General features: G+C 37.4%; 3 protein-coding genes across 3 annotated transcripts; 2 read left to right on the forward strand and 1 right to left on the reverse strand.

Moving 5' to 3' along the window:
* Positions 1–320: 320 nt before the first annotated feature.
* On the reverse strand, positions 321–3,946 carry LOC111796454 (putative beta-1,4-xylosyltransferase IRX9H). The gene is made up of 4 exons (XM_023679062.2): positions 2,795–3,946; positions 1,410–1,659; positions 1,100–1,313; positions 321–682 (listed from the first exon to the last, which is right to left on the reverse strand). The coding sequence occupies exons 1-3, from the start codon at positions 3,589–3,591 to the stop codon at positions 1,143–1,145; spliced, it is 1,218 nt and encodes a 405-aa protein (XP_023534830.2). The 5' UTR covers positions 3,592–3,946; the 3' UTR covers positions 321–682; positions 1,100–1,142.
* A 4,012-nt stretch (positions 3,947–7,958) lies between these two features.
* Positions 7,959–11,101, forward strand: LOC111797388 (receptor-like protein kinase 7). The gene is made up of 2 exons (XM_023680373.2): positions 7,959–10,556; positions 10,647–11,101. Exons 1-2 carry the CDS (start codon positions 8,006–8,008, stop codon positions 11,009–11,011), a joined length of 2,916 nt encoding a protein of 971 aa, XP_023536141.2. The 5' UTR covers positions 7,959–8,005; the 3' UTR covers positions 11,012–11,101.
* Positions 11,102–12,007: 906 nt separating this feature from the next.
* LOC111797589 (receptor protein-tyrosine kinase CEPR1) lies at positions 12,008–15,278 on the forward strand. Its single transcript, XM_023680638.2, has 2 exons — positions 12,008–14,704; positions 14,780–15,278. The coding sequence occupies exons 1-2, from the start codon at positions 12,232–12,234 to the stop codon at positions 15,166–15,168; spliced, it is 2,862 nt and encodes a 953-aa protein (XP_023536406.2). The 5' UTR covers positions 12,008–12,231; the 3' UTR covers positions 15,169–15,278.
* Positions 15,279–17,883: the final 2,605 nt, after the last annotated feature.

Below are 17,883 nucleotides of genomic sequence, written 5' to 3' on the forward strand. Positions count from 1 at the left end.
CTTTCCTTCTCACAAATTCTCAAATTCAAATGAGATGCAACAATAATAGTATTTGTGAGTACATATATATATATATATATATATATATAAATATCAGCACTTAGAAAGTCAATCCAAATCAGCCTTTCTATCTCGGAGAGAGACGAAACCCTTCCTTTTATAGGAGACTAACTGGTCGGGCGTGTGGCCAGAAGGGAAAGAATGAAAACACGGGCAGACGTTTAGGTAATTCAGGAGATAACATTGCCATAATTTCTGAAATGGTGTGTTAAAACAGAGATGGTGATGGGGGAATAGAAATGTTGCGAACTGTCTTACTCTTAGAAGAAAATGGCCTTACTTGATTAGGCCCCCATTGATTTGGTCATCAATCGGTTTAACAACAAATACAGAGTTTACATATACAACAGTCCCCGCCCCACAATATTTGGAAGGGTTTGCTGTAACAATCGAAAGTTGAAAAAAAAAACTCTCTAAATTAAGCACTAAAAATCTACAACTATACCAAACTCATTTGTGTTAAAGAATATGCAAGAAAATTCTTACGAGGAAAAATGATGAACTCGTACTTCTTTGTGTCGAAAGCCAAGCTTCCCATGGTACTCTTCATCACCAACGGCGCCAGTTCAAGCAATGATCCAATCGGGAATCAAAAGCCACCAAAATTCAGATTTGGATCAAACTGCCATCAAAGAAAGCGAGGTCTCTTATATCATTGATATTGCAACTTCATTTTCTATCAGTATTAACCAATGGTGACGAAGCTATATGCATTTAGTATCAGATAAAATATAGCAAGCTTCCGGATTGTGAGGAAATGTAACAGTACAAGCCTACCGCTAACAGATATTGTCCTCTTTTGGCTTTCCTTTTAGACTTCTCCTCAAGAATTTTAAAACTAGTCTCCCACGGAGATAGGGAGAGGTTTCCACACCCTTATAAAAACTGTTTCATTCTCCTTCTCCTCCCCAACCAACGTGGGATCTTGTAGAAAACTTCTCATTCTCATAATTGTTTGTATATATATCAACACATTTAGCCAGGATCACACCCTATCTAAAGAAGATCAAAAAGAGTTGCAAGCCTAAAAAGATGGTACCTGTCTAAAATTCTAAGCTTTAAACTGCAATGGCAATGTTCAATCACTTGATTGGCAGGACATAATCAAGATTCTTTGGAAACACCCAACCGCTGGGATAAACAAAATTGGGTACTTCCAAATGGAGATGCCAATTCATTACTTTTAAACAGCCAGTAGGCACAGCTTCCATTTGGCTTTCATCTTCAACTACTTGCTCTATGAATGTAGTCTCCTGCCAAAGAGAAAAGGATGGCAAGCTATATAATTATAGCACTGCGTACATGTGAATGACAACTACAAGAACTATGGAGAGGGCACATAATAATACCTGAAAACCCTCTTTCACAGTATCTAACTGTCGAATAGGCTTTGAAGTAGGGCGTCTCCATCTCTTTGGATCCCACAGGATGGTGCTGTTGAAAGCAAATCCAGACATATCGACATGAAATCTTCTAAGCCTCTTACTTTTCTCATTCGTGTGCCATCCAACTACTTGGCTTCCATTGCATACAGGACCTTCCAGAATCGCTTTGTTTTTGTTTTGTGCGAGCATAGCAACGGGCCAAGTGCCAAAGCGGCTGAAAGATTAGTATACTAAGATGAGGAGTCTTCAGAGTAAACATAAATTAGAAATTTGGACCAGAAATCCCAGTCATGTAGAGAAAACAAGAAATATGTTCCGCTAAGATAAAAGGTCGTTTCTCAGAAGAAAATCTAGCTCAAACTATCAAATAAAAGAAAGAAAAGTTGCATATTACACCACAAAGCAATCTAAAACATGACAAAGGATTCCTAAATGCTAGCTATTTAATGAACCTTCGAAGGGTCATTATATAAACTTCTAAGGAGAAAGCATTAAGTTGGAGTATATTGGTAGAGACTACAAGTCACGCTCTGAAAATTCAGCTCTTCGTACAGCTAAAATCCCAAATTGATTGGAGAGGGGAATGAAACATTCCTTTAGAAGGGCATGGAAACCTCTCCCTAAGAGACAAAGACGGGGAATGAAACATTCCTTTAGAAGGGCATGGAAACCTCTCCCTAAGAGACAGAGACGGGGAATGAAACATTCCTTTATAAGGGCATGGAAACCTCCCCTAGAAGACGCATTTTCAAACTTGCTCTATAAGTAACAGGTCAAAACATACCATATTTGCTAATGTTGGACTTGGACGATTACAAATTGTATAAGAGCTAGACACCGGGCTGTGTGCCACTAAGGACACTGGGCCAGTGTCTACTCTACCTATCGGGCCAATCAGATAATATCGACCAAAGGTGATGGGATGTTACGAAAAAAAGCTGCCAACAAAGAGATTATTAATCGGCGTCACTTTCGCTCAAGATTTCTGTCAATCTAAACGTAGAAAGAAATGATTGGGATATCAACATAAATACATAAAAATTAGTTATGCAACCAAAGGTGGATAAGATCATATAGGTGCGAAATTATATGCACTATTTTCTCAGCTAAAAAACTGCCATAATGATAAAAACAATCAAAGCGCACAATATATACCAAGAATGGACAAAAATACAAAATTTACGAACAAATGCAATAATGATCGAAACGGACGGATCAAGTAGTCCTCAATTTTGAAAGCAACGTATAAAAATTGATGGACAAAAGAATGTTTGAAGCCTAACATGATGACTAAAGAATATCGAACTTTTATATCTATATGTAAAATCATCAGAATGAGTCTCAATTACCTGATATCTCTCAGGCTATCGAACAACTCCAACGAATATATATTGTCGTCATCGGCAAAGTAAACGATCCCATCGAGCTTATGACGCTCAATGTGTTGCAAAGCTGCGTTCCTTTGATGAACACCTCTATCCTTCACGTCAGTCATGTTTTTAGTGCAAACCAAATGTCTATACATAACCCCCGTTTTCCGCAATATCTCGGCAGTCTCCATCGACGCTGAATTCATCTCCACCACAATCCACAGCAATGGAGGATTCACAAGCTTCAGCGCCTGACCCAACCTATTCAAGAAATAGGCTTGAAGTGCACGATTATACGTCGGTGTCACCACAATCAACTGCGTTTTAGGTACTGAAGTGAAAGTCGAATTCACTTCCGGAGATGGCTTGACCAACAAATTAACTGAATCGACAACTGAATCCTCTCGCCAAACCTGACCACGACTATCTTTCTCGAACTGCGCGTTCACATGCGGCGGCTTGATCTCGAATGAGAAGTCATGGCTTCGAATGTCGCCGGCATCATGGCCAAACGGCATCATACCTAGCAAGAAGCCAAGCAAGAAAAACACAAGGCATCTAAAGAATGCTCTTCGCCAATTATTGCTACCTTTCCGCAGAGGATACTTGAGAAAGAGAGCTCCAGAGAGGAATCTCCGCGCTTCAACGGCAAACGACGAGACAGGAGACGAGTATTTAGCATTAGAAAGAAGCTTCGAAGATGGCGAAGAAGGGATCCCGTTCGGATAAAGCCGATCGGGATACGCCGGAGACGAAGTCCTCCGTATCGACGCCATCAACCGATCAAAAAAACAAGCAAATCTCAGCAACACTACATGAATCTATAACATTTTACTCCAAATTAGAGCTCTGAAATCCAGTTCAACGAAGCAATCAAACAAATCGGGAGAGCAAAGTTAATTAGAGACAAGGAGAAGATCAGAAGCAGAAATTGGGTGCCAAAAGAGATCAATGAATTGAAATTGGTGGAATGGGAAGAGAAATCCGAAATGAAAGGCAGTTGTCGGAGAAAGATTGGGCTTAGGTTTTAGTAGAAAATTTAGGGAGGCGAGTAAGTTGACGAAGAACTTACGGGCAGGGGCAGGCGGCCAAGATCTAGCGGGAGTTTTTTTCGGGCAGAGCTCGCGGGTACAGCTCCAGATAGACGATGGTTTTATCATTAAAAGCTCCGCGTTGTGGGCCATTCGGTCATTAACCACGTGGCCACCTCTGCCTTTATTTCAACACTATTAAGGGCATCTCATCCTAGGTTAGACGAACACGACTCTCCTCAATGATATGATACTGTTCACTTTGAACATAAACTCTCATGGCTTTGCTTTAAACTTCCTAAAATGCCTCCTACCAATGGAGAGAGTATTCTTTGATTATAAGTTTATAAATTATTCTCTAAATTAGTGGATGTAAAACTTTCATCATCCAACACATTAACCAACTAATATACACAAAATGGAAACTAAATCGTGTAATTTAATTATAATTAAAAACTTCTGAATGCATCAATTAATTAATTAATCAACTATTAATTATTGCACGGATGATATTATTATATTATTATATTATGACGTAGGAATCTTATTAATTATTTACAAGCAACTCAAATTATTAGACTATTGATGAAATACTTTATAGCCCCGAAGTTCACTAATTATCTTATAATAATTAAAAATTTCAAATTTGATTAGACTTAATATAGCTCCAATAGCTACCTAGTTATTTGTCATCTTTCTTCGTTAAACTCAACCAATCACTGTACGACACGTGTCAGAATAAATAAAGTTAATTAAATAAAATAATGTTTGTGTAATAATTGAGCATTTATAAAAGGAATGATGGTTTGGTGAGTTACTATAACAAACGACGTATTTAATTTTTCAAAAATGTTAAAAATGATTTTTCTTAATAAATATTAAGTAGGTAGATTACTAAATTTCTGAGCTATGAAAAGGATGGCCAGTGGCTCCGGTGATTAGAAAACAACATTAATCGAATAAAATTGAGAGATTAAATTACATGTTCCGTTTCTAAATTTTCAATTTCATGTTAAATATACTTCTGAATTTTTTAATTTTATATCTAATAAGTCAAAGTATAATTTCACGAACCTATTTAATACAAAATTAAACATAAAATTTTATTCGAATTTAAAAATTAGGTTATTAGATATTTTTAAAATTCAAATAATTATTCCAAAACTATTGTCGGCCCAAATCTGAGATTCATGCGATCCACCCAATATCTACATGGGCTTGAGCCCAAACGTTATAAATTTTATAATTATTATATATTTTTTAATTTATTATTGGAATGGGACATCTATCTCATCTTTTATTTAAAAAAAATAAATAAATTATCGGGTAAAATAATAGCATTATTGTTGCTTAATGGACACAAAATTAATTATTTATTCATATAATCATACTTGAAGTCAATATTTAATAAATTAGTTATTAAAGTCTTTTTTTAGATATTGTAGAAGTCCTTAATATTTAGTTTATTATTTTGAATAAAAATAAAAAATAAATACTAAAAAAATTAAATTTGTGGGCGAAGGGGAACCAATAGTGAAGGAGCACGTGTCCTCTTCCTTCACGCTATTCAATTCATTTTTTAATATTTAATTCGGAAAATTGATTGTTACTTTAAAAAAAGTAACGAATGGATAAGAGTTGGAAGAAATTAAATATGGAATAATTAATCTTATTTTAAAAAAAAATATATCAAAAACAAAATTATCAAATGACGTGTATATTATTATTAATTTAATAAATCTTATATCATTTTCTTTTTAAAAAGTATTATAATTTGAATTTCGTAAAATTAATTTGGAATATATTTAGATTATTAATTGTGGGATTAATTGTGCCTTAAAATGAACCTTTCCCCATTAAATAATTATTTTTGAAAAAGCTGTGTGCTTAGTTTCAAAGGGACTCCAGTATTGCCAAATCGGTGCGCCACATAAAATAATAATTTATTTTTCATTTAATATACACAATTTTTTTTATTATTTACGTCACTAATTACCCACGGGAATAATATATATTTTTAAATACAGACGATTAAAGTAGATATTGCTTTATTTACTTTAATCTATGATTTTATTCTTAAATTATATTAAAAAAATTATGTCATTAATTAAAATCATTTTTATATTAAAAAATAATCTTAATTACAAATGGATGCCATTAAAGCCACCCCACAATGGTCGCACAATTAAAGATATTGTTTTTTTTTTTTCGAATTATATTATTATATCTACACATTTGACTACTCCATTATTATTATCATTATATAATAAATAAATTATTATTATTTCATCGAGCCATGATAGAGGAAACCACGATGAGCTGGTATATGAAAAAAAAATGACGTTTATAGGGAACGAGACATTTATGATAAGGGTGTGGAAACCTCTTCCTAGTGGATGTGTTTTAAACCTTTAGGGAAAGCTGGAAAATGAAAGCTCAAATATGACAATATTTGCTAGTAGTGAGTATAGAGCTAGACGCTGGACAGTGTGTAGTGTGCACACAAAGGTGGATTGTGAGATCTCTTATTGATTGACATTGGACAGTGCTCTAATGCCTTGATGGTGGATTGTGAGATCCCACATCGGTTGACACTGGACAATGTTCTAGCACCCTGATGGTGGATATATTGGACAGTGTTCTAGTGCCCTAATGGTGGACTGTGAGATCTCATGTCGGTTAATGCGGGAAACGAAACATTGTTATACCTCTCTCTAATTGACTCGTTTTAAAATCGAATTTTAGAAATAATTATATTTGTACACCACATGGGGGAAGTATGGAATTAGAAAAAGAACATTAAATTAATAATTGAGCTATTTTTCTAATATTTTTTGTGAGGAAGACCTAAATTTGATTTTATTTTATGTGGAATTCATTCTTTAAGCTCTTGTTTGTTTTTTTCTTGCAAATCTAGTCCACTCTTGTTACACTTCTCGATGATAAGAGTTTAATTATATTTTAAAATAAAACAAAAACGTTGCGATGATAATATTCAAAGCCACAACTAGTCGGTATTGTTCTATTTGACTTTTCCTACAAAAAAAAATTTAAAACTCGTCTGTTGCAGGGAAGTTTTCACATATTTATAAGGAAGAGTGTTTCGTCTCCCTCTCCAACCGATATGGGACTTTACTATTCACCCATTTGGAGCCCTTATTGGTACTCATTTCTTTCTCCGATGTGAAATCTCACAATTTTTATTATTGTGTTGAGTCAAGTGTTCAACTAGTTAAGAACATAAACACCTTCATATTTTTCACTGTGGATTATTACGGGTATAATTCTCTCTATTATTTTTATTACTATTGGTACTCCATATTTGATACACGTGGCGAAGGGAGGTGCGCCACGTCATTAGATTCAGAAGTCAACCATGGCGGCTTCCCGTTTTGGTTCGTATTAACTAGCTTTTCACGGATGTACTCACTTTCTCAACTTCAATTTCATTCACGCATTATTTTTGTTCTTTTTTTTATTATTATTATTGATATAACAAATCAAGATATATATTATTTTAGTATACAATATATTTTAGATTTTTTTGTATTTATGCATAAACTATAGGTTAAAATAATAAAAAAAAAATCCATAAATCTTGTGTTTCATTTAAAAAAAAATACTCATAATTTTTCAAATTTTTAATAATAAAAAATATGACTTTCCAATAATACCCTTCTATTAAAAAAAACATTTATTATTAATACTTCGATTACAAATTACCCATAAATTTTTAAAATTAGCATTCATATGAAACACTCTTAATCTTAATTAAAATTAGCATTCATGAATAATTTTTAACTTTTTGAATGGCAATAACTACGTTAAATTGTAACTTGTCATGGTAAAAATAATATTTCAAAGGTTAAAATATATATTAAAATGATATTTTTACCTGAATTTTGATGACGTGGCATGTTTCAAATTTGACCAAGTGGCTACGTTGACCAACGACCAGCCTCAGAATTACAGAGACTGTGTGTTGAAACTAAAGATTTAACCTTTTTTATCGTTTTCCTTTCGGTTCTTCGAATCAAATTCATCTCTTTCGATAAAAACCATTAAACCCATAATTAAATAATAGAAATATTCATACCCTTTTCCCACGCGATCTACTTAGACCGTCGGTCGTCGGTCGGTCGGTCTTCATTTTCACGACATGTCGTCTCTACATTTCCTCTCTCTTCTCTCTCTCCTCCTCGCCTTTCTCACCGGAATCAAATCCGACGACGAACGTCAAATCCTAACCAAACTCATCTCCTCTCTCCACAACACACACGCCGCCGTCTTCCAAAATTGGGGACTCCAAAACCCCAAATGCAATTTCACCGGAATCGCCTGCAATTCACACGGGTTCGTCAACGAAATTAACCTCTCCAAATGGGGTTTAACCGGCGTTTTTCCTTTTGATTCCGTTTGCCAGTTGCCGGCGTTGGAAAAGCTGATTCTTCGCGCCAATTCCCTGCACGGCGAAGTGACAGAGAGTTTAAACAATTGTGTAAAACTGAAGCATTTGGATCTCAGCAGCAATGGCTTCTCCGGCTCTTTCCCGGACATACATTCGTTGCCGGGATTGGAGTATCTGTATTTGAATTCAAGTGGGTTTTCCGGTAAGTTTCCATGGAAATCCGTCGGGAATTTGAGCGGTTTGATTGAGCTGAGCGTCGGAGATAACCCTTTTGAGAACGCTACTTTTCCGGTGGAGGTCACCAATTTGAAGAGGCTTAATTTGCTGTATTTGTCGAATTGTAGCTTAACAGGGGAAATTCCAAGATCTATTGGTAATCTCACGGAGCTTCTTAGTTTTGAATTTTCCGACAATTTTGTAACAGGGAATATTCCGCCGGAGATTGGTCGCCTGCAGAAGCTCTGGCAGTTGGTGTTCTATAATAATCAATTAACGGGGACATTTCCGGTGGGGTTAAGAAACCTTACCGGCCTTAAGAATTTCGATGCTTCGTTGAATTATATCCATGGGGATTTGTCGGAGTTGAGGTTTTTGACGAATTTGGTTTCTCTGCAAATGTTTGACAATCAATTTTCCGGCCATGTTCCGGTGGAGTTTGGGGAGTTTAAGTCGCTGGTTAATCTGTCCCTTTATCGGAATAGGCTTACGGGGCCTCTGCCGCAATCCATTGGTTCTTGGGCGGCGTTTGATTTCATTGATGTGTCGGAGAATTTCTTGACGGGATCGATTCCTCCGAATATGTGTAAGCAGGGGACGATGCAGAAGCTTTTGATTCTTCAGAACAATTTCTCCGGCGAGATTCCGGCGACTTATGCTAATTGCTCCACTTTGAACCGATTTAGAGTCAGTCAGAACTCGCTCACCGGGGTTGTTCCGTCGGGAATTTGGGGATTGCCGAATGTGAATATAATTGATCTCGCGTCAAATCAGTTGGTTGGTTCGATTACTTCTGATATTGGAAAGGCTGTGTCTCTCTCTGAATTTTACGTCGGAAATAATCGATTCTCAGGCCGATTGCCATTGGAGATTTCACAAGCGGAATCTCTTGCTTCGGTTGACTTGAGTATTAATCAGTTCTCCGATGAGCTTCCGATGTCTATCGGTGACCTCAAGAATCTCGACAGCCTTGAATTGCAAGGAAATAAATTCTCCGGTTCGATTCCGGAAACGATCGGCTCGTGTAATTCCCTAAGTATCGTCAATTTGGCGGAGAATTTCTTCTCTGGACAAATTCCTTCGTCTCTAGGTTTTCTTCCGGTTCTCAACTCTTTGAATCTCTCCAATAATGACTTATCAGGTGAAATCCCTTCGACATTTTCGCATTTGAAATTGAGTCTTCTCGATCTTTCCAACAATCAATTATCTGGTTCAGTTCCTCTATCGCTATCGAATGGAGCTTACAACGAAAGCTTCACCGGAAATCCTGGCCTTTGTAGCGAGACCGATGGCTTTTTACGGCGATGTTCAAAGAGTTCTGGCACGTCCAAGGACGTTCGAATACTCGTCATTGGTATCCTCGTCGGATTAATTCTTCTCGGTGCAACACTATGGTGCTTCATAAAATTGAGAAAGAGCGACAAATATCGAGATCGGTCGCTTAAAAAGGAATCGTGGGACCTAAAATCATTCCACGTAATGACATTCACAGAGGACGAGATACTCGATTCCATTAAGGATGAGAATTTAATCGGAAAAGGAGGTTCTGGCAACGTCTACAAAGTGACGGTCGGAAACGGGAAAGAGTTAGCTGTGAAGCACATTTGGAACACCGATCCATACGAGAGAATGAACAACAACAATAACCGAAGCTCCTCTCCAATTCTACCGAAACAGAGAGCAAAGTCGTTAGAATTCGACTCGGAGGTGAAGACTCTAAGCTCGATCCGCCATGTGAATGTAGTGAAGCTATACTGCAGCATTACGAGCGAGGTCTCAAGCATGTTGGTATACGAATATATGCCTAATGGAAGCTTATGGGACAGACTTCACACATCGACAAAAATAGAGTTAGATTGGGAAACAAGATACGAAATCGCAGTCGGAGCAGGAAAGGGATTAGAGTATCTCCATCACGGTTGCGACCAACCAGTGATTCACAGAGATGTCAAATCCAGCAACATACTTTTGGATGAATGTCTCAAACCCAAAATAGCCGATTTCGGGCTTGCCAAAGTCCTCAACACAAGTGGGTTCAACGAGACAAGCCATATCGTTGCAGGCACTCCCGGCTACATCGCACCAGGTAAACTCAAGCTTAACCTTTAAAATTGATTAACAACTCAATACCCATTTTGGAGAATTGTGAATTGACGTAAACCCTAATTGTATGCAGAGTATGGATACAGTTACAAAGTGGACGAGAAGAGCGACGTGTACAGCTTCGGAGTGGTATTGATGGAGTTAGTGAGCGGGAAAAGAGCGATCGAGGCGGAGTTCGGAGAGAACAAGGAGATCGTAGAGTGGGTATCAAACAATTTGAAGAGCAAAGAAAGTGTATTAAAGTTGGTGGATTCAAGAATTGGCGATGCATATAAAGAGGAAGCCATAAAGGTATTAAGAATAGGAATATTGTGCACAGCCAGGGTTCCTTCCATGAGACCCACCATGAGGAGTGTGGTTCAAATGCTTGAAGAAGCCCACCCCTGTCGCCTGCTTGGGATACTCATTGCCAAAGATATCAACAACATTGATATCTAAATCTAAATCTTCCACGTTGTATAGAAATTTTTTGAAGGAATTTATGAAAAAGACAAGGAAATTAATAGACGTTTGGTTCGATGGTCTAAATCATTCGATCTCCAAAAGTTGGGACTTTGTAGCACTTTTTAAAGTTTAATTATTTTGGGGTCGGTAGGATTTATCCGTTAAATTATGGGCTGGTTGACATATAAAAAATCATTGTTGTTCTCGCAGCGTTTTGAAGTTTCGTGCATGTCATGTACGTGTAGCTCGAATTAGAGTCCTACTTTAGTTAATATAAGTAAAAAACATTATATTTTGTCTTTTTTTTTTCATACCTTTTTAATAAAAAGAAAATAGTAGAAATCCATTTAGGTTGGCACCTAACACTCGACTCAATAATTAATGTACCTCAAATCACATGAATAATAGTTAAATATACGACCATTAATAGAATTAAAAATTATTGTTAGAAATCACGGAGATATTGACCACAATGAATATAAGCTCTTGTGATTTTGCTTTGTGCTTCTCAAAAGCCTCATACCAATGAAAATATTATTCATGGATTATAAATCCATGATCATTCTCTAAATCAGCGGACGTGGGACTTTCAGATGACATGAAGACTCCACGAGATAATTATAGAAAAATCGGCCCAGCCCAATGTAGAACTCGTAATGGGTGAGCGAGCCCACTTTTCAGTTTGTCGGCCCATTAGAATTAATGGGCCGATCTTTAAACACCTTAGGCCCAAGGATGATAAAAATAAATATTCCATTTAATTAAATAAATTAAATAAAAATAGAGAGTTCAGTGGTAGCTACGAAATCGGATTCCCCCGGTGGCTTTTTAGAAGTGGGCATCAACTCCTCCCCAATACAGATTCTCCTCTTTCCTTTGTGGGACCCATGTCTGTCCACGTGGAATTTTGATTTTTTGAGAAATTAAATAATTACACATCGGAAATTACATAAATAAAAATTAGAGATGAAGAAATTAAACACAAAAGGAATAAAGTGGCATTAGATGGATGAAACAGAACGCGTAAAATTGCTTCACATAATGGAATCAATTTTGATTGAACAAATTCTTGAAGCGATTCAAATTATTCCTTCACTTCATTCTTCTCTTATTATTGCTCCCTGCACTCACTCATCCCCCCATTTATATACTTCTCATCATCCGCCTCCTCCTCTGCCACACCGCCACCGCCACCGCCGCCGCCAACATCAACAATGGCCCTCCTTTTCTACTTCTTCTTTCTTTTTCTCTCTTTCATTTCTCAACCCATTGGAGGTGATCGATCTCTGTTTCTATCTATGATGCAAGACCTTTTGATCGGGAATTCTTCGCCGTCCGATTGGGATGTTTCCGGCGGGAGTTTGTTCTGTAATTTCACCGGCGTTACCTGTAATGAAAAGGGGTTTGTGGTTGGGATTGATCTCTCCGGCAGGGAGGTTTCTGGGAAGTTTCCGGCGGATGTGTGTACTTATTTGCCGGAGTTGAGAGTGTTGCGACTTGGGCAGAGTGGCTTACGAGGGACGTTTCCACGTGGGATAACGAATTGCTCTGTTTTGGAGGAATTGGATATGAGTTTTCTGTCTATGACTGGGACGTTACCGGATTTCTCGCCGTTGAGAAACCTTAGGATTCTCGACATGTCGTATAACAACTTCACCGGCGACTTTCCGTTGTCGGTTTTCAGTTTGACGAAGCTCGAGAGGCTGAATTTCAACGAGGATAATAATTTCAATATGTGGCAGTTGCCGGAGGATTTGTCGGAGTTGACGAAGATGAAATCGATGGTGTTGACGACTTGTATGTTGGGGGGGAGAATTCCGGCGACGATTGGGAATATGACGGCGCTCGTTGACTTGGAATTAAGCGGCAACTTCCTCGCCGGAGAAATTCCGAAAGAAATCGGGAATTTGAAGAATTTGAGACAGTTGGAGCTTTATTACAATTCATTAATCGGGGAAATTCCAGAGGAGATCGGGAATTTAACAGAACTCGTGGACTTGGACATGTCGGTCAACATGTTGACTGGGAAGCTTCCTGAGTCGATTTGTCGTCTTCCTAAGCTTGAAGTTCTTCAGCTTTACAACAACTCCTTAACAGGGGAGATTCCCATTTCAATTTCGAATTCAACGACGCTCACTATGTTATCCCTTTACGACAACTACATGACCGGAGAAGTTCCAAGTAATTTGGGACAATTTTCACCCATGTTGGTTCTCGACTTGTCGGAAAATCATTTCTCCGGTCCCTTACCGACAGATGTCTGTAGAGAAGGTAAATTAATGTATTTTCTGATGTTGCAAAATAAATTTTCCGGTCAAATCCCGCCGGCGTATGGTAAATGCCAGTCACTTTTACGGTTTCGAGTCAGCTGGAATTTTCTAGAAGGTCCGGTGCCGGCGGGACTTTTGGGTCTTCCACATGCTTCGATTATTGATTTTGCTAACAATAATCTTAGCGGTGAAATTCCGAATTCATTTGCTGAAGCCAGGAATCTGTCGGAATTGTTCATGCAGAGTAACATGATTTCCGGCGAGTTGCCGCCGGAAATCTCTAAAGCGACCAATTTGGTTAAGATTGATCTTAGCAACAACTTCTTGTCTGGTCCGATTCCTTCTGAAATTGGGAATCTCAAGAGGCTTAATTTGCTGCTTTTGCAACGAAATCACCTGAATTCTTCAATACCCACTTCGCTTTCTGAGATTAAATCTCTTAATGTTCTTGATTTATCCGACAATCGACTGTCCGGTAACATCCCGGAAAGCCTCTGTGAATTGTTGCCGAACTCAATCAATTTCTCAAACAACCAACTCTCCGGTCCGATTCCTCTGTCTTTGATCAAATATGGGTTAGTGGAGAGCTTTTCCGGCAACCCAGGATTGTGCGTTTCGATTTATTTAGATTCATCCGACCAAAAATTCCCAGTTTGTTCTCAAAATCTCAACAAAAAACGGCTGAATTCCATCTGGACAATCGGAGTATCAGCGTTCATAATCTTCATCGGAGCTGCTCTGTATCTCCGACGACGATTCAGCCGAGAAAAAACAGAAATGGAACAGGACGAGACACAATCTTCATCGTTTTTCTCATACGACGTCAAAAGCTTCCACCGAATCAGCTTCGACCCAAGAGAGATAATCGAATCAATGGTGGAGAAGAACATCGTCGGCCATGGCGGCGCCGGTACAGTGTACAAAATTGAGCTAAGCAGCGGTGAAATCGTCGCCGTTAAAAGGCCGTGGAGACGAAAGGGGAAAGACCGACGGTCGGATCAGGAGCAGCTGTTCTTGGACAAAGAGCTGAAAACGGAAGTGGAGACATTGGGGAGTATAAGGCATAAGAACATCGTGAAATTATACTGCCATTTCTCGAGCTTGGACTGCAGCCTTTTGGTGTATGAGTACCTGCCCAACGGCAATTTATGGGACGCCCTGCACAAGGGTTGGGTTCATTTGGACTGGCCGACACGGCACCAGATTGCGTTGGGCATAGCGCAGGGCTTGGCTTACCTTCATCATGATCTCTCGCCTTCTATAATTCATAGAGACATTAAAACCACTAATATACTGTTGGATGTTCATTATCAGCCTAAAGTTGCTGATTTTGGCATTGCTAAAGTCTTGCAAGCTCGAGCTGGTAAGGACTCGACCACCACCGTCATCGCCGGCACTTACGGCTATCTCGCCCCGGGTATGTCCTAAACTTTCAAAATTTTCAAATGGTATAGCGTCCTGTGTGTTAACTAATGATTTTAACGTAAAACAGAATATGCATATTCATCGAAAGCCACGACGAAGTGCGATGTGTATAGCTTTGGAATTGTGTTGATGGAGCTGATAACGGGGAAGAAGCCGGTGGAGGCGGAGTTCGGAGAGAACAAGAATATTATATATTGGGTTTCGAATAAAGTAGACACGAAGGAAGGAGCTGTAGAAGTTTTGGACAAGAAAGTTTCGTTATCGTTTAAAGACGAGATGATTCAAGTTCTAAAGATTGCTATTCGGTGCACGTACAAGAATCCTGCACTTAGACCCACCATGAAGGATGTGGTACACTTGTTGATTGAAACCGACCCTTGCAAACTCGATTCTCACAACAAATGCCCTAAACACACTACCACCACCACGAGAATCAAAAACTCATTTGACCTATGATTCTCGAAAACCCATCGACACTATCCTTCTCTTTGCCCTAATCTTCAACTCAATCGTATAGCATCTTTATAAATAAGTATATATACGTCTATAGATATATGATTTGCCAACTCTCGTCGATATTCTCTATCTTTTGTCCGTACATTTCTTTTTTAAAGATCACCCTTTTCTTAAAATGTATCTTTTTAAAGTTTATTTAACACGATCATCAATTTCTTAACTCGTAAGCATATAACTAAAAGAATGAGTTTTATGAACGATAAAGTTTAGATGAGAGTGAAATTATAATAGTTGCATATTTTGAATTATTATTAGCGGTTAGATCTATCCGGATACCGAATAAAATAAAATATATAGTATCGAGAATAAATTATAAGAAAAAGTATTTGAAATTCTGATCTGTAAACTTTATATGAATGTATAGACAAGACGAGTATTGTTGCATTGATCCAAGTGGGTTCGGGATTCTGAATTAATATAATTGAGGCCATGATTCCAAATTCCACCACTTCAAACCAAAATACTTTAATTTAATGGAAACTATTGATTGATTGATTTGGGCATCTTTAGTTTGTTCTTGCCCCCACATTCAACAATAAAGCATTATATATAAAAATAATAATAATAAACTTTTTTTTTCCTTTTTGTAGGGAGGAAAAATAAAAACATGTTCAATCCCGACCTTTCCTTTCGTGAGGCTCAACTTCTTTTTCTGGAGCTCTCGTATACAGTATACCTCTTGTTCGATACTTGATTCACTTTTGACCACAACTTCGAGGCTAGTCTCATCTGAGACATATTGTATGAAGCCCTCAAACATCTTCCCCTTAGTTGAGGCTCAACTCCTTTTGTTGTGTTTGTCACTTTTGCTAAATTAAGGGCATGACTCTAATACCATGTTGTGAATCAGGATCCCTCACAATGGTATGATATTGTCTACTTTAAGCATAATTTTAGTTTCCCAAAAGATCTCGTACCAATCAAGATGTATTCCTTACCTATAAACTCATGATAACCTCTTAATTAGCAGTGGAACGCCTCTCCCAACACTCAGAAACTCCTGTAAAATTATTTTCTCCCCAATTAATATTGAATTTTCACTAGATGTTTTAGAGCAACTTTTTTTTTTTTTAAATAAATAGAGACCCATAAATAGAAGTCGAGCTTATGAAACTAGTTGGGTGTGGGGTCGTCGATCGGCCTAACCTAACTCTGAAAATACAACACCAAGGGGAATGAGATTCAAGATAACCAACATCACTTTGATTTGGTGGGGAAGCCATAAACTAAAGTGGTGGGAGCCTAGCCCTACCCATCCCCCATTCAACACAAAAACAAAAAATAAACCAATACTTTTTTTTTTTTTTTTTTTTTTTCCTTTGAATGATAAGACAAGACCAACTAAAGCATCGTCGAGGGTAAAAAGTAAAAAGTAAAAAGTAAAAATAAGTTCACGTAGATTTATAGTAAAAATAAGCATCGTTTAGTACAATTATAAATCATTTATGATAATATACACACACTAATTTATGGTGACATTTATGGTAATATTATAATGCTTGGTTGTTTAATTAAATCTAGTTTGATGTAAATATAGGTTGGTGGATGAGCTTTCTCTTTTTCTCACCTAGATGTTATTCGTTTTACGGTTGAAGCCCGCTAGCCGATGTTATTCGTTTTGTCATACTCATAATTTGAACATATTTACAAGGAATGGTTTGGGTATTCCCTTTCGGGCTTCCCCTCAAGGCTTTAAAACGCGTCTACTAGGGGAAGGTTTCCACACCCTTATAAATGGTGGTTTGTTCTCCTCCCCAACCAATGTGGGACATCACAATCCACCCCCTTCGGGGCCCAGCGTCCTCACTGGCACTCTTTCCTTCCCCCAAATCCACCAACTTGAGGCTCAACGTCCTTACTGGCATACCACCTTGTGTCTACCCCCTTCGGAAAAAAACGAGAAGGCTAGCACATCATCCTGGCTCTTATACCATTAATAACGCCCGAGTGGGTATAGAAGTAAATGCAAGCATTAATGACGGACCATCTATACCCAACAAAGATTTTGCCTAAAAAGGCCTCTAATCCTAAGAACCCTAAATCAACCACCTTCTCACAAATTCACAATCTCCATAATTTACCCAAAATTAAAACCCCATTTATTGCCCTCCTTTTTATCCAAAATTCAATCAAATATTTAATTTCTTTTAATAAAATTAAGTTTATATTCACTATTTTTACAAACCCAATTTTTAAAATTTTATTTTTATTTATAAAATTTTGAGTAAAAATTCAAAACTACTATTATAAAAAAAAAAATACATTAATTAGAAAATAGAGTTTAATGCATTTTTATTAGAAAATAATAGTATAATATTTAAAAAAATATTAATTAGAAAAATAGAGTGGGAAATTACCCCTGTGACCCTATGGCATCTTTGCCCCCACATTCCCTCTCTCCCACCCACCAACATCTTTCACTATCTTCCATGTACAGAAAACGACAAAATAATAATAATAATAATAATTAATAATAATAAACCAATTTTCTTATTTATTTATCCTATATTATCTCATGCACATCGATATTACAAAAAAAATGCAATGTTTATTCATTTCGATGCCAACACAAATTACTGAACTTCCATTAAAATAATAATAATAATATTGAAATATGTATTATACAATATATATTAATTTTCTATTATTAAATAC

Source organism: Cucurbita pepo, chromosome 6 (genome assembly GCF_057944985.1).
Source record: "Cucurbita pepo subsp. pepo isolate OVF chromosome 6, ASM5794498v1, whole genome shotgun sequence".
NCBI classification, from domain to species: Eukaryota; Viridiplantae; Streptophyta; class Magnoliopsida; order Cucurbitales; family Cucurbitaceae; genus Cucurbita; species Cucurbita pepo.

Bases quoted from the DNA above. Each gene is read 5' to 3' on its own strand.
- LOC111796454 (XM_023679062.2), bottom strand. From the start codon at position 3,591: ATGGCGTCGATACGGAGGACTTCGTCTCCGGCGTATCCCGATCGGCTT. The intron at 1,660-2,794 runs GTAATTGAGACT...CTAATCTTTCAG, and splicing joins GATAGCCTGAGAGATATCAG to CCGCTTTGGCACTTGGCCCG. The intron at 1,314-1,409 runs GTATTATTATGT...TCTCTTTGGCAG, and splicing joins CTGTGAAAGAGGGTTTTCAG to GAGACTACATTCATAGAGCA.
- LOC111797388 (XM_023680373.2), top strand. From the start codon at position 8,006: ATGTCGTCTCTACATTTCCTCTCTCTTCTCTCTCTCCTCCTCGCCTTT. The intron at 10,557-10,646 runs GTAAACTCAAGC...AATTGTATGCAG, and splicing joins TCCCGGCTACATCGCACCAG to AGTATGGATACAGTTACAAA.
- LOC111797589 (XM_023680638.2), top strand. From the start codon at position 12,232: ATGGCCCTCCTTTTCTACTTCTTCTTTCTTTTTCTCTCTTTCATTTCT. The intron at 14,705-14,779 runs GTATGTCCTAAA...AACGTAAAACAG, and splicing joins TTACGGCTATCTCGCCCCGG to AATATGCATATTCATCGAAA.